Source organism: Hypomesus transpacificus, chromosome 1 (assembly GCF_021917145.1).
Source record: "Hypomesus transpacificus isolate Combined female chromosome 1, fHypTra1, whole genome shotgun sequence".
NCBI lineage: Eukaryota > Metazoa > Chordata > Actinopteri > Osmeriformes > Osmeridae > Hypomesus > Hypomesus transpacificus.
In genome coordinates, this window is record NC_061060.1 from 3,722,249 (window position 1) to 3,743,501 (window position 21,253).

Consider the following 21,253-nt stretch of genomic DNA (forward strand, 5'->3'; position numbering starts at 1 on the left):
CATGTAACATGAGTCATCAGGTAGACACAAACACCAAAACAGTTTGTCAAAACTCAACCTCATTTGACACCCAGCAACACAGACGCACAAGTCCACTAGCTCCATGCCTACACACATGGGTCAGAGTTTTTCATGGCACCAACAACCCTCCGGTTGCATAGCAACAGACCAGACAAGCTGATCTTTGTCATAAACATCTTGCCTTCCCTTAACTTTGACCTGTGGAGCTCCTTGACATGTCAGGGGATTAAAGTTAAGGCCTGGCACTGTCTGTACCACCACACACACACACACTCCATGGAGAGTGATGAAGACGACTCACCATATGAGCTGCTGGAACACCCAGAGTGTTCATCTTATTGGCCATGGCAGTCTGTCTGGGTCTGCAGTGATGCTCCCCCTTACACGCACTGAAGAGCTACGCCCAGCACAGACACTGCACTATGCACAACTTCCTGTCACTTCCTCTCTCGAAGGGACTCTTGCCATGGCAACAGACCACAAAAAGGGAAGTGTGGTTCCTGTGATCACATCACTCTTGAGAAATGTACTGATCATGCCGGTGACACGGCCTAACACGTAGCTACAGGCGCACAGAGTGCAAAGAGCACAAGCATATAGGGTCAGATTTAACCATACTGTTTCCACCCATACTGCTATGGGCCTAATGCGTAGATTACAGACTTTCCCAACATTGGTGTTACACTTCATAGATCGATATTGTTCTTAAAAATATTCCAAAGCACATACCTTGTGCTGAGTGACCGTTAAAGCAGGGTTGGTAGGCTTCTGATCTTTCCCATATCTGTAGTGGTGCGCGCTGCTTTTGGCTAACCGGGACAAGCTTCTGCACAACCCGCGGAAAGCCACCATCCTAGACTGGTTGAAACTGGGCAACAATAACCGTCTTTTGTCAGATATTTTACGTCAACAGTTTTACAGATTAACTATGACTAGGCCTTATAAGTAACACGACAAGGTAAAACTTTGTGTTGAACGTGAATGTGTTCGAATGTTTTTGGCGGCAATTCTAAGTTCGGTGGAGATATGGTACGACCTTAAACGAGTCACACCTGTGCCTCTTGATTGGGAAGTTGGGAACAGGTGTGTTTTGATTCAGCTCGTGGACAGGCGTGGTCCCCCCCTTCTTGGTGTAAGGATGGTTTTAAAGTAACTTTTGTATAGGACAATAAGGCAATTGGTTTACATGATGAGGTCATCAAGGTCATCATGATAGTATTATTCGGACAATAGTTGATTTACATAAACTTACTTTAGTTGACATTTCCTCCTCGCTTTTGTCGTGCTGAAGCTAAAACGCGATCTAAAAAACCTCAGGACTGTAGTTAGTTTGTTTACATCTTAACTGCGTAGATCTATTTTGACTGGGTTAATGCGCGACCGTCACCCTCCGAATCAAGTGCAGTCACCGATAGAGAAACACACGTTTTACATTTTTTTTGTCTGATCTATAGCACGCTCTAGTGGCAATAAGTGGACCACAACTTGATCCAGGTCCAATTAGTGAGTCAGCCCAATGTTGTGTAGGCCAAAGATATCCAGCACTGTACTCGACAATTCTACTGTGGTCAACAGTGTGTCAGCCTTTGACTGCACAGTGTTACTGGGTAAACAGATGACAGTATCATTTACGACTGGCGAAGCAGCAGTGAATGTGTGAGGGCCGTGTCTAAGGTGTTCCAAAAACACTAATGTAATAATAATAATAATACAGTTTTGCTGTTTTGTGATGCATTTACTCAACTTGTACTATAATTCCATACATCTTAAGAACTGACTCCAGATAGAGACTGTCATAGAAAGTCCTCGATCCCACACAGTCATTCATTTTGCATGGGACCTATTACTCAGGCAAATGCCTCTGATAACAGCTGCATTTACGTCAACAGTGCAATTGCTGGATGCGCATATGTGTGTGTGTATAAAATTGTTTGTGTGGGTGTTGTGAGGTATTTGCATGGATATCAGGGTTTCAATCAGCTTTCGGGACAAAGATGAGTCTAGTTCAGAGACGTCCATTGGTCCAGGAGAGAGGAGCACGGTCACCTAGCCTCGAAGGTAAAACCTGAACTGTTGTGTATTATACGATAAAACTAAAGTAGAGCTGTTAAAACCATTGGGATTGTTCTCTACAAAGCCTTAACGTAATTACTTTGGATATTCTGAGAGAAAAACATGAGTGTGGTGTATCTTGAGTGAGTAAATGTGTATTTGTGTCACATCGTCACAATGGAGGATGTTAAACCCATGTGTAGAGAATGGATGCTTGTGTCCAGAAGATGGTTCCTGTCATCCTGAGAGTCCTGATGCTGTGCTCTTGCCTGGGTCCACTGCTGCTTAGTAGGTCTCCTTTACTGACACACCATTCAACTGTCTAAATATGCCTGTAGGGGGTGAGGGGGGGTGTCAGGCAGCTAGCTATTACACATCACTCTGTGTGTCTCTAGCTCCATCTTACTCTGTGGGCCTCACTTTTCCCCCTTGATTTCTGTCTTTTTCCCCCCCCCCCCTCTCTCTCTCTCTCTCTCTCTCTCTCTCTCTCTCTCTCTCTCTGTCTCTGTCTCTGTCTCTCTGTCTCTCTCTCCGTCCCCTCCCTCCCCAGATCCGACCCCTCTGTGGTGCGTCAGCGCTGCCACCACCAGTTCACCCTCCACATCAGCAGGTGAGTCAGGGCTCTAGCCTTCCAGACCACCACATCACCCCTCTATTTGTTGTATTCATTCTTACCCCCGATGTCTGTCTCTGTTTAGGCCACTGCAACACCACTTGTCCCAAAGGTTAGTCCCCAAGATCCAACAGACAGGTCCTTAAGCCAATAGCTTGGTTTAGACAAGTTGTCATATTTTACAAGAAGTGTTTAAAACTGCTCTCCTCCCTGCTCCCCCCCTGCCCCCCCTTCCTGCTCCCCCTCCCTGCTCCCCCTCCCTGCTCCCCCTCCCTGCTCCCCCTCACTACTCCCCCCCTGCCCCCCCCCTCCCTGCCCCCCCCCCCCCCCCCCCCTCCTGCTCCCCCCTCCCTGCTCCCCCCCCTAAGTAAGTGAAGTAAATCTTACCAGTCCCAGTTTTGATGTGACGGAGGGTGACGACATCACGATGGAATGCGAACACAACTTGCCCCTGACTGGCCTGAAATATGAGTGGCAGGAGAACAACATAACAATGACAGACGAAACCAATAACACCTTGACCCTGACACGTCTGCCGGCACCCCTTACCACCAACTACTCCTGCTCTGTCATCAGCTGTTGTGGAACATTTACATCCATGACAAAAACGGTTGTGGTAAAAGGTAGTGAGAATTTCCGGTTGCAACCCAAAACTTCTGCCTACAAATGATGACGCTGTACCTGCCGTGGCCAAAAGTATTTGGGAGTGAAATATATTTTTTGATTGAAAAGCTTGCTGGGCCTTGGCATAAAATGACTGCTAACATAATTTAAGTAAGTCATATCATCATTACAGGGGAAAGTGTGAACTAGTTTTAGCCAGGTGAAATCACTCTATCATTCTGATTGGATTTTAAGAGCAGACTGACTGCTGTAAAAAAGGGAACTATTTGCATAGCCTATATTGAACATTTTCATCCCAAAAAAGCTTTACAAAAAATATTTGCCTCATTGTATTCCAGTATTCAATAGAAACATGTTAAAACACTTTCCTCAAATACTGAACCAGCAAACTTTGCAAAACACATTTGTCAATGCCAAAACTTATGGCCACGACTGTACAGTAAATGGTCAAGACCTGCTATTTGATTTAAAGTCTCTCCCGTCCCCTAGACAACAGTATGGTGATATTGGTGGTGTGTGCTGTGCTGGCTGTGGTGTTTATTCTGGCTGTGGGAGTCGGCATGAAGTTCTACCTCAAGAGGGAAAATGGTAAGAGATACATTCTCGTTGTCTCTTGAGTTTTAATTCACCCACGTGATCCTTTGTTAACTGATTTTAAAACTGCAAATAGGAAGCTGTTAAAATTGAGAACAGTCACTGCTCAACATTTCAATCTCCCATTAACCCTTTTCATTTTCCTTCCTTTGCAGTTAGGAGCAAGGAGAATCGGGAGAGGAATAATCAGCAGTTTAACAGAGGCAGCTAGACCCTAGCTAACGAGCTGCAACACATCCCATAACTAGCTACCCTCACAATGACCCGAAGGTTCACAACGACCCATCGTCACAACTTCACCCAATAGAAAAACAAAATAAAAAGCATTTTCAAAGCAAGCCCGACGGTTAAAAGAAAATGCTTCACTTTATTTTTGTATGAGGTAAAGTTGTCGCAACACGACGGTTGGTCACAATGACTGAAGGGTCACAATGACCCGAAGATAACACAAGGGTTAACATCATTAGCGAACAAGCTATAGATGCCCAGCTCAAGAGATATTAGACACCCCTTGGTAACAAAGTTACTGTTATGTATTACCTATCCTGTAGACACTCTTTGATGACCACTTGCATAATAGCTAGCTTTGCTCCTAAAGACCCATAGCTAATAAGCTAACTCATTAGCTAAACCAGATAACTTAACTAGATATTTAGTCACTTAAGTAAACACCTCTGTTTAAAGCTTCTAACCCACTGTGACTTTACAACTTAGACCTGTCTTAGACCAAAATGGCTGGGTTTTCTGTTTCTTCTATACCTGGTTTTGCTTTCCAGAAATAAACAGTAATATTCAATTATCTACTTGTGTTTGTCTGTCTGTGAATGTTTAATAACAGTGTGCATGTGATACTTGGGGTGATTGTGTACATGCATATATGTGTGTGTGTGTGTGTGTGTGTGTTTTTGTGTCATGGTCATCTCTCCTGGCAGCCTTAGTGTGGTGTCCAATATTGTTTCCAATCCATGGTGGTTCTCTTGTGTAACCTGGCAACAGGCTTTTAACAACCAGATTAGCCACTCCCATAGGGTAGAAAGGAAATTGACCTGGACATTTGTTTAATCCACACACATTGGTCTATTTAAAAGAGACACACTGATTCTCAAGAACATAACAAACCCTCCTGACAGATATGATAACTCTAACCACCCTGACATAAACACATTCACACATTTGGGATTGTGTGTAGAGTGATGGGTGTTTCTTCAGTGTCCTCCGTAGCAGGTGGCTGAGGGATAATCCAGGTAAAGCTCCAACTCAGAGTTGGGAGGGGGGGGGGGCTGAGAGGGCGGCTGGGAGGGAGGGAGAGGAGGAGAGGGGGAAGGAGTGGCCGTGGATGGAAGACGAGGGCTAATTCTGCCCTACTAATCCTAGTCCCATCCCCCTCTCCCCCTCTCCCCTTGCTCCTTCCTAACCCCACAACGGTGAACAGAGAAATCAAAGCTAGGGAGACAACATTCGGACAGCGACACACTCCCGACACCCCGTGGATTTGTACTGGGAGGAAGAAGAGCAGCAGAAGGCATCAGGTGTCTGTCCTGACGTACAGGTGGCCTGGACTGTCAGTGTACCGGCTGGGTTTACCAGAGAATGTAGCTGCAGCCTCCAGCATCACCACACGACACACACAGCCATGGGAGAAGCTCAGAAGGTAGGTGGCATTCTGTCTGGGAGAGGGGTCGTGCTGTTCTGCTCGGGCCGTTCAGTTGCTGAAAAGCTCAATTTTCTCTGATTCATCCACAGGACTCTCTTGGCTAGTGGAAATGACAGATCTCCATCTGAATCTAACTGCTGACAATTGAAGTCTAGATAAAGCTGCTTCCTTTATGTCTGGTCAATGGAGCTCCCATAGTGTTAATATTGATTGGTTTATGCTTTTTGGATCTGTGTTTGTGTGGGCGGGGGGGGGGGGGACAGGGGGGGGGGATTCTTTGTCAGTAAATGTGGTTGTCTGTTCCAGCCTCCGTTTGACTAATCACATTAATTAGTAAGCCATTACATGAATGAGGCCAAAATAAACCCTAGTGCTTTTCTAAATGAAGCGACAGCTTAAGTCTTACAGACAGAGGGGGAGAGTAGGGAGGTGGGTGAAGAGAGAGAGGGAGAAGGAGAGAGAACGAGAGAGGGAGAGAGAAAGAGAGAGAGAGAGGGAGAAGGAGAGAGAGAGAAAGAGAGAGAGGGAGAAGGAGAGAGAGGGAGAAAGTGAGGGAGAGAGATGGAGAGAGGGAGAGGGAGAAAGAGAGAGAGCGAGAGAGGGAGAGAGAGAGAAAGAGAGAGAGAGAAAGAGAGAGAGGGAGAAGGAGAGAGAGGGAGAAAGTGAGGGAGAGAGACGGAGAGAGGGAGAGGGAGAAGGAGAGAGAGCGAGAGAGGGAGAGAGAGAAAGAGAGAGAGAAAGAGGGAGAGAGAGAGGGAGAAGGAGAGAGAGGGAGAAAGTGAGGGAGAGGGAGAAGGAGAGAGAGCGAGAGAGGGAGAGAGAGAGAAAGAGAGAGAGAAAGAAAGAGGGAGAGAGAGAGGGAGAAGGAGAGAGAGGGAGAAAGTTAGGGAGAGAGAGAGAGACGAAGAGAGGGAGAGCGAGAAGAAGTGGAGACACAATAGAGAGAGTCTGCTTGCTGTCAACTGTTGAAAGCCATTGTGGCCTCATTTCTCAGCAGGTGCGTTCATCAAGGGTTAGGATTACAGAGGAAACTCTTCCCAGCTGAAACTGAACGTCTGTGGTGTGTCAACCAGAACATACACTACAGTTCAGTAGTTAACTGCACATGTCACTTTAGTTTGTCTTCATGTTAGGATGTTCCTGGAATAAAGAGGAGGCTTTCATTCTGTGTTATGGAAAAAAGTGCCTGTTATATATATGAATATATGATCATATATAATATATGAACTTCCTACTTCCTCTGTTGTCCGAGGCATGATGCAAATGATGTGGTGAGCAGACCATTTCCCCATTCTGGGCTGTGACACAGGAGGAATCCTGGGTTTTTATGCCAGTGCTGCCCATTTTTTGTCATTAAGTAAGTTCTTACTCAGTGTTATATGACAATTACATTTACATTTAATCATTTAGCAGACGCTCTTATCCAGAGCGACTTACAGTAAGTACAGGGACATTCCCCCGAGGCAAGTAGGGTGAAGTGTCTTGCCCAAGGACACAACGTCATTTCGCACGGCCAGGAATCGAACCGGCATCCCTCTGAATTATAGCCCGATTCCCTCACCGCTCAGCCATCTGATGCCATATGACATACAATTACTACACTGGCATGGCAGTAGGCACGTGTTTAAGTTACCCTGAACCTTAGTGAAGTCTGACTGGTTATATCTACCAGGACAGCACAAGTATCTGTAAATAAAATGACTACTTTTGTGGATTTTAGCTTATGCCTATTGGATGTTGTTCATTGCAACATGTTCACACTCCTGGGAATATTTGGTAATTATGCTGTCAAGATGATGAAGACATGCGTGCTAATGTGCTAACGTGCTAACGAAGTTTCTGAGCAAGATGAGAGGCTAGATAGAGATAGGGGGGTTAGGAGGAGGGTGAAGGTTGAGGGCGGGAGGTGAGGGTGAGGGAGGGTTGGGAGGGAGGGGAGGTGAGGAGGGTTGGGAGGGTGAGGGTTATGACCTTAGGATTGGGAGGGGAGGGTCTTGACAACAATATTACAAAAAAGTTTAGTATTCATAGATATCAAAGCTGTTCATTTATGACAGATGCTCTTGGTCTGTCATTGTTGTTAACAGAGAGCAGGTCTAAAGCTAAACAGACATTGTAGAGGACTGAGTTGTGCATGACTGGTGTTCCTATGAGGACCATGTCTGTCCCGAGTGTGTGTGACCACACTTGTCCAGAGTTAGTGTGTTCCAACATGTCATGATGTGTGTGAGTGTGTGTGAGAGTGAGACGAATGTGTTAGATGACTTCTACTGTCAGAAGATAGGTCAAGGAAGACACCCAAATGAAAAAGAGTTCACTTCGTTTATTAGATCGAGCTGCTTGGATCAGGTCACCACGTCAGGCAGAGTGGTTGGCATGAGTGAAAAGCATGTCTCTCAGATGACCATTTTATACACGAGCTGGACAGCACAGATATAGTAACCACCAAAACATGCCCTTAAACAGTACACATTCCACGAATGGGAAACGGCCCACAGGTGATGCGGTCATAACTGAGTTTGGAGACTATTATCTGCTTCCCTCGCTTCCCAGTGATTGCACAGAGTTAATTCCTAGATCTATATGTGTCCTTCCAGGGGCCTGCGGAGCGACCTCTTAACCTCACTGAGACACAAGCTTTGTGTATACAGAACATCTGCATATCACTATGCTTGCACTGAGTGTGCTTGTTCAGAGTGTGATGGTTAGCTGTGTTGCAGGGCTTGTTCACAGCGTGATGGTTTGCTGTGTTGCAGGGCTTGTTCACAGTGTGATGGTTAACTGTGTTGCAGGGCTTGTTCACAGTGTGATGGTTAGCTGTGTTGCAGGGCTTGTTCACAGTGTGATGGTTTGCTGTGTTGCAGGGCTTGTTCACAGTGTGATGGTTAACTGTGTTGCAGGGCTTGTTCACAGTGTGATGGTTAGCTGTGTTGCAGGGCTTGTTCACAGTGTGATGGTTTGCTGTGTTGCAGGGCTTGTTCACAGTGTGATGGTTAGGCTGTGTTGCAGGGCTTGTTCACAGTGTGATGGTTTGCTGTGTTGCAGGGCTTGTTCACAGTGTGATGGTTAGCTGTGTTGCAGGGCTTGTTCACAGTGTGATGGTTAGTTGTGTTGCAGGGCTTGTTCACAGTGTGATGGTTAGCTGTGTTGCAGGGCTTGTTCACAGTGTGATGGTTAGCTGTGTTGCAGGGCTTGTTCACAGTGTGATGGTCATGCTGTGTTGCAGGGCTTGTTCACAGTGTGATGGTTAGCTGTGTTGCAGGGCTTGTTCACAGTGTGATGGTTAGCTGTGTTGCAGGGCTTGTTCACAGTGTGATGGTCATGCTGTATTGCAGGGCTTGCTCTCAGTGATCCAGAAGCTTAAGGGCACCACAGAGCAGGAGCTGAGGATAGTACTGCTGGGGGCTGGACAACGCTGGCAAGACCACCCTGCTGAAGAGTCTGGCATCAGAGGACGTCAACACCATCACACCCACCCAGGTGAGACGCAACCTGGCGAAAATCTCTCTCTCTCCCCCTCTCTCTCTCTCTCTCTCTCTCTCTCTCTCTCTCTCTCTCTCTCTCATTCTCTCTCTCTCCTCTCTCCTCTCTCCCCTCTCTCTCTCTCTCTCTCTCTCTCCTCTCTCTCTCTCTCCTCTCTCTCCCTCTCTCCTCTCTCTCCTCTCTCTCTCTCTTCTCTCTCTCTCTCTCTCTCTCTCTCTCTCTCTCTCTCTCTCTCTCTCTCTCTCTCTCTCCTCTCTCTCTCTCTCCTCTCTCTCTCTCTCTCTCTCTCTCTCCCCTCTCTCTCTCTCTCCTCTCTCTCTCTCCCCTCTCTCTCTCTCTCTCTCTCTCTCTCTCTCTCTCTCTCCTCTCCCCTCTCTCTCTCTCTCTCCCCTCTTTCTCTCTCTCTCTCTCTCTCTCTCTTTCTCTCTCTCTCTCTGCTGCTCTCTGTTGCTCTTTATCCTTCGATGATCTCAGGAAGCAGTGGGTTGGGAGAAAGGAGGAGGACAGTCTGCAGGATAATGTTATTACACAACCTACCTCTGTTTAACCTGATACGTCTGTTCTCCTGAAAAAGCTTGATCTCAAGTTCACTCTGTAGTCAGGACAGCACAGCACTGATCTCATTCACCTGAGCTAACATCGCCCTCTGGTGTCAGGGAGAGGTAGTATGTTGCCTGGAGCTCATAGAGAGAAATGTGTGTGTACATTTACTGCATATATGTGTGTGTATATATATACTGTGTGTGTGTTTGTGTCCTAAGGGCTTCAACATTAAGAGTGTGGCGTCCAATGGCATGAAGTTGAATGTGTGGGATATTGGAGGTCAGAGGAAAATCAGACCCTTCTGGAAGAAATACCTGGACAACACAGACCTACTGGTGAGATAGTCATAGTGTAGACCCATCGGGAGTCAGCCACCTTAGTATCCACGGCTCTGCTGGTGGGTTAGGGTTAGGTTCAGCTTTTACCAGGAACCTGGTTGCTTGGGGATGATGTAGATGTTCACCAGCCGTGTGTTTGTGTTCTTCCAGATCTACGTCATAGACAGCGCTGATAAGAAGAGGTTTGAGGAGACGGGATTGGTGAGGATATGGACATGATCTCAGCTGCATCAGTATCGCTGATGGCTTGACCAATCAAAACTGACCGCGCTCTACCTTGGTGGTGTCTGTCTGCTTGTCTGCATGCATTGTGTGTGTTTGTGTGTGTGTGTGTGTGCGTGTGTATGTGTGTGTGTAGGAGCTGTCAGAGCTGATTGAGGAGGAGAACCTGAAGGGAGTTCCAGTCCTGATCTTTGCCAACAAGCAGGATCTGGCCACCGCCTCCCCAGCTAGTGAGATTGCCGAGGGGCTCAACCTCCACACCTACCGGGACCGGCAGTGGCAGATCCAGGCCTGCTCCGCAGTCTCCGGGGAGGGCGTCCAGGTCAGGACACAAACACGTGTTAGAACCACGAGTACAACACTGCTGTCAGTCTTGCCCAGAACAGCTCACACACCTTAGCCTCACAGTAGAGTTTAGTCCAGCACAGTCAGGTCTGGTAGGTACAGTTGGTTCTAGCCCCAGCACTGTCAGGTCTATAGACTAGTACAGTCAGGTCTAGCCCAGTACAGCTCACATACCTTAGCCCCACAGTAGAGTTTAGTCCAGCACTGCCAGGTCTATAGACTAGTACAGTCAGGTCTAGCCCAGAACAGCTCACATACCTTAGCCCCACAGTAGAGTTTAGTCCAGCACAGTCAGGTCTATAGACTAGTACAGTCAGGTCTAGCCCAGAACAGCTCACATACCTTAGCCCCACAGTAGAGTTTAGTCCAGCACTGCCAGGTCTATAGACTAGTACAGTCAGGTCTAGCCCAGTACAGTTTCCATCCTGGATCACCAGGGGCAGGTCTTGCCTGTTGGGTCTTCCCTACTGACCAGTCTGTGTATCCACAGGATGGCATGAACTGGATCTGCAACAACATTGTAAATAAGAAGAAGTGAGTGACCAGACCTTCACACCTTCCTCTGCTGGGAGAGAGACAAAGACTCCTTTATTTTTACACTGTCTGGTCATGTTTTATTACTGCAGTGTGTGTGTGTGTGTGTGTGTGTGCGTGTGTGTGTGTGTGTGTGACAGAGTGAGTGTAGTTGTGTGTGAGACAGAGTGTGTGAGGGACTCAGAGAACATCTCTCAGTAGCTGGAGTCAACCCTCACAACATGAAACGCTGCACTGGCAACAGAGGAAAATCAGACCATAATCTGAATAACCATTTTTTTTTTAAATATATATATATACATATATATATAATGTCTGAATATTATCAAATGAAATCCTCTCTAGATGACTTAGAATTAATTTGCTTTAATCAATTGACTAGTTGATGTCCTCTGTTCTTCATGACTCTGCCCTATATGTGGAGTCCCTTGTGATTAGAGCAGTGAGTCCTGGTGTCGCTGCATCATAGAAGCTGCCCCCAGTCTCTCCTGTGAACCAGCCTAAACAGTGCTTGAAGGATGTATTTTAAAGTGTTGAAGGATGACTGTTCAAATGTTTGGTGTGTTTCAGTTTTTTTGACATTAAAAAAGCATTTAGTCACATCTGCTTTGGTGTCTGTTTGATTTGATGCCCCCCGCCACACACACACACACACACACACACACACACACACACACACACACACACCACAGTATTGTTGCCTTCCAGAGTGTTTATTGTGAGACGATGTTTCAAACCCCCTTCCTTCGAAGATATGTGGCCATGTCCCACCCCTTCTTGTTGACAGTCCCAGCATGCACCCCTCGCTTTCCCAGCACAAACACCAACGTCTTGGTCGTCTGGACAACCGTGAGGGCCAATCCCTCGCTGCCTTTGGTTCTGAGGTCCATGAATCTGAGCTCATCCTCTGGGCCTATCATGTGATCTCTGACCACCGCGGCCCTGCGCCCCCCAACCGTCACCCCTGTCAGCAGGATACTCCCTCTGTCCCTCCCCACCAACGTCTCCACCTCCTCTGGGCAAATGGCCGCCAGGAAACCCCCAGGCTTGGAGGCCCATACCGCCCGGTTGTCGTGGAGGCCCACAATGGCGACATCCTCCACACGATTGTCCGTCAAGATGACGGCGATGTAGTCCCTCCAGTCTCCCATGTTGTCGTCTTCAGCTCTGATCCAGATGGTCAGGTCAGCTGGAACTGCCAGGCTGGGTTTAGATCTCTCCAAGCTCCTCCACCAACAGCCACTGTCAACACCTTTGTGAACTGAAGGATGGTTGTGTTGGCAAGGTAGATCTACAAAACTGATCGTGGTATTCGACAGGGGTGCTCAGTTACAATGGAAAGAAGCATTTACAAATTGTCAGAACACCTGTAGGGATTTCCATAGCAACTCTATTGAGTTGGTTGCTAAACTGATTATGAGTAATCTCTGCATGAAGTCATAATTGGTCTCTATGAGGTCATGAGGTATTAAACAGTAGTTTGCCAGCAGATGGCAGTGGTGTCGTTTGCATTCTGAACTCTCCTTTGTACACAATCCCAGTGCTCCGTGTGTACTAGGTAAGTAGCTACCCATCTGTCTCTCTCATGCCAATGATTGGATTTGATTGGTAAAGATTACCAATCAAAATGACCTTCTTACAGATGATAAATAAAAGGTAATGATCATGACATACAGCCTCGTGTTTTTCTCTCCTGTTTTGATGACCTGGTGATGATGTCACACACGTGCTGGCTATCCTCCCCCCCCCAGACAGGGTTGTCATGGTAACAATCCACTGGTAGACAGAGGCTCTTCCTTCGCCTCTTTGATTTACCCTCCCCCTCCCTCCCTCCCTCCCTCCCTCCCTCCCTCCCTCCCTCCCTCTCTCTCTCTCTCTCTCTCTCTCTCTCTCTCTCCCTCCCTCCAAACCTCATCTTCTTTTTCTTTTCCCTTCCTTCGTGCTGCTTCATCTCCTGCCAGAGTAGAGGGAACTGTGCCTGCATGAGAACACAGAGGAAAACTGGGATTAAGAACACACACAGTGACATTGATTGGTGCCTTTGTGTCACACAGTGACATTGGGTGCCTTTGATTTATCATCTCTTCATTAGTGAAAGTTGAGTTGCACAGCTGAGAGGTGGGTGAATCTGCTTAATGAACTTTTGTGTAAAGCAGGTTTTTTTCAATCCCAATCTCTACTGCCTGTTGTTTTATGATGGACAGGTTGTGGATGGGTAACTGGAGTTTAGTTTGTGGTTAAGTGTGGATCGGTATTGGTGAATTAATCTTCTGTCTCTCTGTCTATTGCTCTCTGTAGAACCTCAACAACAAAACTTGACCTGATAATCTTGTTTGTCAAAATAACCTGTCCGTATTGCAGCCTGTCTTTCTGCTGGGTTCTGGAACACAGTACGACCCCCCCGCAATGACCCACGTTCTCCCCCCCACGCCCACCCCCACCGGTCCCCCGGGTTCCATCTCCATGACCTATGACCTCAGACTTATCTCCAACCTCACCCTGACTCCGCCCTCCAGCCCCGCCCCTACCCTCGTCCCCTGGGAGACGGAACACCTGCAGGTGCACACCATCGTCATCGTCATCATCTTTTGCGTGGTCTGCTTCCTGCTGCTGGTCGCCTTCTTCTACGCGTTCTGCTTCCGCTGCAGTCTGGAACCTTCCCCCAAGGACCCGGGCTCCGCCCGCCGCAGCAGCCTCGACCGCGAGGACGCCACCTACGGGTGCAGTTCCTCAGAGGGCCAATCGGTGGCCAACGCTGTCTGACGCGGGAGGCGGAGCCGTGTCGCGTGTGCATGCTCGCCGAGGTCTCGTCTGTCATGTCGCCTCAGAGCTCTTTGAGTTTTATTTGGGTTACCTTGACTACGCCGCCCAAAACTGTTCTGGGACGTCTGTGTGAAAAGCTGCTTTTTGAAGCACATATTTTGACCTCCGTGTGTTTGAGATTGTAGGGCTGTTGTTACTGCTACAAGAATGATAGAAGGAAATTATTAGGAGGAAACTTAAATGATGTATTGTTGACATGCACAAACAACACACTGTCCTGTCAGTGGTTGTTTAGGCCTCTTATGTAAACGTGTTCTGTTAGCTTCATATTAACAAGCACAGCATTTACACATTAGAAAAATATTGAACACATCTGATTTGACTTGTTTGTTTTTGAGCTCATCGTGTGTGTGGGTTTGTGCCTGCACTGGCATGCCATGCCATTAGCATTTCTGCATGAATGGTCACGCTTTCGTGCTAACAAAAAGAACAAGACCATGAAGGAACGTGTGTCGGCTCAGTTTATTCCAAGGATGATGCTCAGTTGGCTGGGGGAGACTGGGAGGATAGGGGAGGCTGGGAGGAGAGGGGAGGCTGGGAGGAGAGGGGAGGCTGGGAGGAGAGGGGAGACTGGGAGGAGAGGGGAGGCTGGGAGGAGAGGGGAGGCTGGGAGGATAGGGGAGGCTGGGAGGAGAGGGGAGGCTGGGAGGAGAGGGGAGGCTGGGAGGAGAGGGGAGACTGGGAGGAGAGGGGAGGCTGGGAGGAGAGGGGAGACTGGGAGGATAGGGGAGGCTGGGAGGAGAGTGGAGGCTGGGAGGAGAGGGGAGGCTGGGAGGAGAGGGGAGGCTGGGAGGAGAGGCTGGGGGGAGAGGGGAGACTGGGAGGAGAGGGAAGACTGGGAGGAGAGGGGAGGCTGGGAGGGGAGACTGGGAGGAGAGGGGAGGCTGGGAGGAGAGGGGAGACTGGGAGGAGAGGGGAGGCTAGGAGGAGAGGGGAGGCTGGGAGGAGAGGGGAGACTGGGAGGAGAGGGGAGGGTAGGGGAGAGGCTGGGGGAGGCTAGGGGAGAGGCTAAGGAACTGTGCCAGGACAGGAGGTCAGAAACAGCAGCACTTCTGTGATTCACAACTAAATTGACTAAAATCAAATATGAACTCCATCTCTACCACAGAAAGAGGCATAAAAGTGCATCGCATTCCAGGCCAGAGATGTGAATCTATATACATACAACAAACTCAATTATTCAAGCACTATAGTAATATACTTATCATTATCCTAGCATTCCAGACAATTGTAAACAACTTTAAAACAATACGATTATCATTAGCTTAGCATTATAGACAAAGCAGTGATAACAATCAGTATCCTTAGCTTAGCATTATAGACAACACAGTGATGAACGTCATCCTTAGCTTAGCATTACAGACAACGTAGTAATAATGATCATTATCATCATCGGTGGGGTTCAGATAACATTCTATGTGTTGGATATGGACGTATGGATGTACTCCCTCATGACACGGAACACATGGTGCTCTTCTCTGAGCTGTGCGAATCACAGGAGCCATCAGGAGACGCCATGATGGAATCTCTCACGTCGAACTCCGGAGACTCCAGGTCAATGTGAGGATCTTGGAGCCCATTGTCCTGGAGGGCACTTTTATAGTGAGACTGGAGGAGGGAGAGAGGGGGAGAGAGGAGAAAGAAACAGGTGGGGGAGAGACAGGAGAGAGGTGGGGAAGGGGGAGAGAGGGGAGAGAAACAGGTGGGGGTGAGACAGGAGAGAGGTGTGAAGGACATATAAAACGTTGGTGTTCCATCCAGACTCCCATTCCACCTGTTCCCAACAACTATTAGGGAAGGAAATGCCCGATTCCAGTTGTCTTGCTGAACCTTAACCCCAGTCTACCTTGCTGCCTGGCAGGTTCTCCACCTGCTCCTCATCCAGGGAGTCCTCCAGGGAATGGCCAGAGACTTCCATCTTCATCCTGTGAGCCTGGAGGGACTTGGCGTCGTGCTCGTCTTTCAGGGCAACCAGAGGAAACACCTTCACCAGAGGAGAGGAGGGCTTCATCCAACTTAGCCGTCAGTATACAGTGTATTTACTCAATATGCAGTATTCTTGTACAGTGCCTACTCTCAGTGTGCAGTGTATGTGTACAGTGTACTGTATACTGTCAGCGTGCAGTGTATGTGTGCAGTATACAGTGCACTCTCAGTGTGCAGTGTATGTGTACAGTATACAGTATGCTGTCAGTGTGCAGTGTATGTGTACAGTATACAGTGCACTCTCAGTGTGCAGTGTATGTGTGCAGTATACAGTGCACTCTCAGTGTGCAGTGTATTTGTACAGTATACAGTGCCTACTCTCAGTGTGCAGTGTATGTGTACAGTGCACTGTCAGCGTGCAGGGCAGCCTCACCAGTCCCTCCTGTTCTCCTGCCGTGTCCGGGGCTGAGATGGTGGCCTTGCTGATGGTCTGGGTCTCAAACTGGGGGCAAGCAGCCTGCGCATTCCCATCCTTGTCTCTCTTCCCCTTCAGCCAGTACGTCTCAATCTCCACATTCCCCTGGGAATTAGATTGACGTTTCGTTACGCACACACCTACACACACATTCACGTGTACACCTACATGCACACATACACACATTGAATTCCCAGCAGTGAGGATGTGCAGAGAGGCATGCTTAATGTTAGTCTTCCTTTGTAGTCAGTCAACAACAACACTGGTCACACCAATGTTTTGCTGGTATAGCTGAAGGCTTGGATAGTGTGACGTATACATATATATCTGTGAGTGAAATATAGATTTGTGTGGAGAGGTTAATATCTATGTATCTGTAAATGGTATATGTGCTTGTGTGGAGACGTTTATAGACATGTATCTGTCAGTGATAGATGTCTTTGTTTGGACAGCTACACACATTTGCATTTGCAATTCTGTTACAGACCTGCTCCCCAGATTGTCCTGTCTTACGAGTGACCTCTACCAATATTTCATGTTTACATTTGCGGTCATCATGGACACAAGGATGGCACAGTTGCCAGAGCAACAGCTGGGCCCCCTGACCTTAATGGTGATGGTGCCCCGCCTCTCGAAGATGAAGTGACTTCCCTTCAGGTGCTCATAGGTTGCACTGCTCAGCTGGATGTGCATTTCCTGCAGAGGGCACGAGAAGGTCACAGCTCTCTCAGTTTGTGTCTCTTTCTGGGTTTTCGGTTTCACTTGCTGCCTTCTACCTTTATCCTTTCTCTCATCGATCAAGTGGATCTATTCCGGATGTCTACCTTGCCGTTGCTTTCCATGGCGGAAGCCGTGTGGACCGTGTCGCCATGGAGACCGTAACGTGGCATCTTGTGCCCGACGACGCCAGCCACCACCATTCCAGAGTGGATCCCTGAAACACAGCCTCGGATCAATAGATCACACACACACACACTCACTCACTCACACACACACCCACTGACCCAGACGCACACGCTCACCCACGCGTATCTGTATGTTGTTGCCGTTGGAGGGGTCTTTGAGGTGGTCTATGGAGCGGACCATGTCAAGGGCCATGTCACAGATGTTGTGAGCGTGGTACTTGGTCTTCTCTGGAGCGCCAGCTACCACCATGTAGGCATCACCAATCGTCTCCACCTGGGTGAGGGGGGTGAGGGGGGTGAGGGGGGGGGGGGTCAAACTGGCTCTGCTCACACACACATGCTTGGGTCTAACACACGCAAGGGCACACAAATGCTCACACACTCACACACACACACACACGGATACACGGGGACACACCTTGAAGACCCTGTGCTTTTCACTGAGCGTGTCGAAGAGTGTGTACATGGTGTTGAGCATGGACACCACCTGCATGGGGGTGATGTGGCTGCAGATACGAGTGAAGCCTACGACATCACTGAACAAGATGGTGACATCTGGAAACACCTGGAGAGAGGAGGGGGGGGGGGGCAGCATCAGAGAAGAACATGAGACGTCAGGGCAGACTGATCTGCACCACACTGCTGCACATTCTAATACACAACTATGAAGTTGCACCTATAGACAGTTGGGAAAAGGTGACCACTTGTGGCAGTCACAGTCACACACACACACACACACGCTCAGGGTCCTCCTCACCTCACAGGTGTTGACGGCGGGCTCTCCCTTCCTCAGTCTCTTGGCTACGGGTTTAGGGATCATCCTGTAGAGAAGGTCGTCGGTCTTCTTCATCTCGTAGTCCAGCATCTTCATGCTCTCCTCCAGCTTACTGGACTTCTTCTGCTCCTGCACCGTCACAAGGGGGCGGCACAGAGCTGGGGTGAGTGGCGAGGTGATTATTTTGACTTCCTGGTTGAGAACGCAGGGGAGGAGTACACACATACCCTCTCTCTCTCTCTCCCTCCCTCTCTCTCCCTCTCTCTCTCTCTCTCTCTCTCTCTCTCTCTCTCTCTCCCCTCTCTCTCCCTCCCTCTCCCTCTCTCTCTCTCTCTCTCTCTTTCTCTCTCTCTCTCACACACACACACACACACGCAGCACCTGTATGAGGGCTCTCTTCAGCTCCTCAGACTGTTGTGTTCCAGCCAGCACCAGGTCTCTGCTGGAGTCATGCATGCTCAGGTCGTTGATGTAGAGGCCTGTCTTAAACATAGCACTCAAACTCTCCATGCTGCACACACACACACACACACACACAGGATTACAGCAGATCATATCAGTTTGTTTCTGGTAAAACACAAGGCAGAGATGAATCCCACCATGCCGTTATGTGTGTGTGTGTGTGTTCCTCACACAGGGGTGCCCAGGAAGATGATGGACTCCCACTCAGGCATGTATCTCATCTGTCCCTTCAGTTTCAGACATCGACTGCCGTCTCCCCAGCTCTCCATGGCGTTGGCACTGTTACCATCTGCCAATCAAAAGAAAGGACCGTGTCTGAGTACCATTTTGTGTGTGTGTGTGTCTGTGTGATGATTCTGAGGGGTCGTGACCTTTGTAGTCGTCTCCAATGATGGACTGGAAGGCCATGAGCTCCACATCCACATCGGCTGTGCGGTTGGCGGTCTCGTAGTCGGAATCTGAGACACAACAAGGAGGAGTGTCACCCTCAGTAACCGTGGTGTTGCTCGGCCTTCCCTTCATCTGATCCAGAAGACCCCTTACTCTGGTTCCTGATACGGGTTCTCTACTGCGGACTATAATAAGGGTTCTCTTACTCTGGACTCGGTTGTGGAGGTTCCTCTCTCTCTTCACAGGCTCCTTGGACATGATCTCAAACAGGTTGTTGGGATGGGAGATGATCTGGGACAACACAGAGTCGTTCATTCATTCATGGAGCCAACCGTCAAAGATTCCTTTGCCATGCACCTATCCATTTATCCATCCTCCCCCTCCCCTCCAGACAGACAGTCTCACATTGTTCCAGGTGAACTCCACCAGAGGTCGCGCCAGCAGGAAGGCATCGTTAATCTTCTTCCCATCCAGGTCAGGGAACACAGTGGCCAGGCCAGAACCCACGTTATGGACCACCATGTCCTGGTTGTCACAGGAGGGAACCACAGTGACTGGGAGAAAGACTGGCAGCCAATCATGACTCGACACCTGCCGTCACACGATCATCTACGCTGAAGGAGCCGAGGTGATGAGCGACACACACCTGTCTGAAGACAATGTTGAAGGGGAAAACTTCGAAGAAGAAGTCGCTTGTGATTGGTAGAATCTCCTGCTCCTCCTCATCCTCCTTCATGATGTAGCGATAGGCAGAGTTGTCAAAGTTCAGCCTGCACAGAAGAGGGAAACACTCAGGATCAAAAAACGTCAGGATCTTAACGATCCCACAGTTACTCCACTTGTTCCACTACACAACCCGCATCACACAGCATGACAGCCAGCTGAACCTGGTGGCGCAGGTTACCATAGGTACCTCATAGTGACGTGAGAGTAGTCTCCGACCAGCTGCTCGGACAGCACCTCCACATGGATGTCCGTGTCGTAGAACTGCTTCCCCATCTGCCTCAGCTGCCCCATGGCGTAGTGCAGGTAGCCCTTCCTCTTGCTCCTACACACAGGGGAGCACTTCCTGTCTCTGATGCCGCACTTCCTGTCTCTAATGCCGTACTTTCTGTATCTAAAGCCTTTTATGTCTCTCTCCCTCTCTCTCGCTTTCTCATCGAATGTGTTCATCCACCTACCTGTCACCTCTCTCTTTGCGCCCCCCACCCCTCCTCTCTCTCTCTCTCTCTCTCTCTCTCTCTCTCTCTCTTCTCTTTCTCTCTCTCTGTGTCTCTCTCACTCTCTCTCTCTCTCTCTCTCTCTGTTTCTCCCTCTCCCTCTCCCTCTCCCTCTCCCTCTCCCTCTCCCTCTCCCTCTCTCTCTCTCTCTCTCTCTCTCTCTCTCTCTCTCTCTCTCTCTCTCTCTCTCTCTCTCTCCTCTCTCTCTCTCTCTCTCTCTCTCTCTCTCTCTCTCTCTCTCTCTCTCTCTCTGTGTCTCTCTCTCTGTCTCTCTCTCTCTCTGTCTCTCTCTCTCTGACCTGTAGTGAAGGGTGACTCCGGTAGCAGACTCCTCTTGGCAGAAGAAGGTTGGTGGCTGGACCTTGGGGTAGCTGAAGCGCAGGTACTCATGCAGGTTGTCCAGGCCATTCACAAAGTCACGCACGTGACGACCTAACACCTACAACCACGGGGAACAAGCCAAACACCAAACCTGCTGCTAAATCTCTCCAGGTATGTTCAAACAAAACAACAAATCTGAACAAAAAATGATGAAAGTACTGCCACTACTGTTGTGTTGTCAGCTGTGTGTGTTCTGAGGTTTCCATTTGTACTTGGTTCATCAGACCAGTGACAGCACCACAGTACCTTGAGGATCCTGTCGTAGCCGTACTTCCCTACGAACCCCAGGAAGTAGACGCCCCAGGAGTTCATCAGCTCGTTATAGGGCGTCCCTGTCACCCCGCTGGCTGCCTTGGCAATACGGGGGATCACACTCTCACTGTACACCTACACACACACATAAACACACACGAACACGCACACAAAGACATCAAGACTCACATAAAACACACACAAACACGCAAATCAACAGAGAAATGTAAGCAAATGAATTATATTCTTGTACTGCCAGATTGGACCAGGCAGTACCTGAATCCCACCCTCCTCCTAACTCTGGCCCCGGCAGCATCAGAGCCACAATACCTGGTGGGTGACGAAGGAGTGCAGGCGGACGTCGGCCCTCTCTCGGACCAGCTTCCAAACATCGTCTCCGTACGACTCCTTGATGAAGTCGTGCAGACTCTCGCACAGCAGCCCGTACATGCCTCGTGTCCCAGACGGCCCGACTCAACTCACCAGGGCTCGAACACGGCTCAAACACGGCCTGAGCCCAGCCTGCAGACGCAGCGACGCGGTGGTTCTCAGCCCTCCCTGGTGCCTGCAACACAACAGCCCACAGACGCAGGGTGTCAGACACGGTGCTCCCTGCAACGT

General features: G+C 49.0%; 4 protein-coding genes and 1 long non-coding RNA gene across 6 annotated transcripts; 2 read left to right on the top strand and 3 right to left on the bottom strand.

The window, feature by feature from the left end:
* Nucleotides 1–756: 756 nt before the first annotated feature.
* On the bottom strand, nucleotides 757–1,479 carry LOC124471525. The gene is made up of 3 exons (XR_006956549.1): nucleotides 1,274–1,479; nucleotides 1,074–1,174; nucleotides 757–889 (listed from the first exon to the last, which is right to left on the bottom strand). It is a non-coding gene; the product is annotated as an uncharacterized LOC124471525 (long non-coding RNA).
* Nucleotides 1,480–1,968: 489 nt separating this feature from the next.
* LOC124470576 lies at nucleotides 1,969–4,690 on the top strand. Of its 2 annotated transcripts, none has more exons than XM_047024622.1 (7): nucleotides 1,969–2,079; nucleotides 2,277–2,361; nucleotides 2,624–2,683; nucleotides 2,772–2,798; nucleotides 3,055–3,309; nucleotides 3,800–3,898; nucleotides 4,060–4,689. In XM_047024622.1, the coding sequence occupies exons 2-7, from the start codon at nucleotides 2,280–2,282 to the stop codon at nucleotides 4,113–4,115; spliced, it is 579 nt and encodes a 192-aa protein (XP_046880578.1). In that variant the 5' UTR covers nucleotides 1,969–2,079; nucleotides 2,277–2,279; the 3' UTR covers nucleotides 4,116–4,689. The 2 variants fall into 2 exon arrangements, with proteins under 2 accessions (XP_046880578.1, XP_046880507.1); XM_047024551.1 differs by having other exon boundaries at nucleotides 1,980–2,079; nucleotides 2,257–2,361; nucleotides 4,060–4,690.
* A 416-nt stretch (nucleotides 4,691–5,106) lies between these two features.
* On the top strand, nucleotides 5,107–11,289 carry LOC124470708 (ADP-ribosylation factor-like protein 3). Its single transcript, XM_047024754.1, is given in 8 exon segments — nucleotides 5,107–5,148; nucleotides 5,337–5,555; nucleotides 8,894–8,959; nucleotides 8,961–9,038; nucleotides 9,803–9,919; nucleotides 10,073–10,123; nucleotides 10,281–10,466; nucleotides 10,980–11,289. Coding segments are annotated over 7 exon segments (564 nt in total). The 5' UTR covers nucleotides 5,107–5,148; nucleotides 5,337–5,537; the 3' UTR covers nucleotides 11,028–11,289.
* A 465-nt stretch (nucleotides 11,290–11,754) lies between these two features.
* Nucleotides 11,755–12,174, bottom strand: LOC124470467 (profilin-3-like). The gene has a single exon (XM_047024378.1). The coding sequence runs from the start codon at nucleotides 12,172–12,174 to the stop codon at nucleotides 11,755–11,757; it is 420 nt and encodes a 139-aa protein (XP_046880334.1).
* A 3,121-nt stretch (nucleotides 12,175–15,295) lies between these two features.
* LOC124470476 (soluble guanylate cyclase 88E-like) lies at nucleotides 15,296–21,111 on the bottom strand. The gene is made up of 18 exons (XM_047024389.1): nucleotides 20,963–21,111; nucleotides 20,627–20,767; nucleotides 20,299–20,438; nucleotides 19,693–19,827; nucleotides 19,426–19,549; nucleotides 19,185–19,304; nucleotides 18,986–19,070; nucleotides 18,761–18,847; nucleotides 18,561–18,678; nucleotides 18,309–18,438; nucleotides 17,910–18,056; nucleotides 17,571–17,717; nucleotides 17,270–17,426; nucleotides 17,072–17,181; nucleotides 16,854–16,943; nucleotides 16,206–16,352; nucleotides 15,693–15,830; nucleotides 15,296–15,454 (listed from the first exon to the last, which is right to left on the bottom strand). The coding sequence occupies exons 1-18, from the start codon at nucleotides 21,080–21,082 to the stop codon at nucleotides 15,296–15,298; spliced, it is 2,295 nt and encodes a 764-aa protein (XP_046880345.1). The 5' UTR covers nucleotides 21,083–21,111.
* Nucleotides 21,112–21,253: the final 142 nt, after the last annotated feature.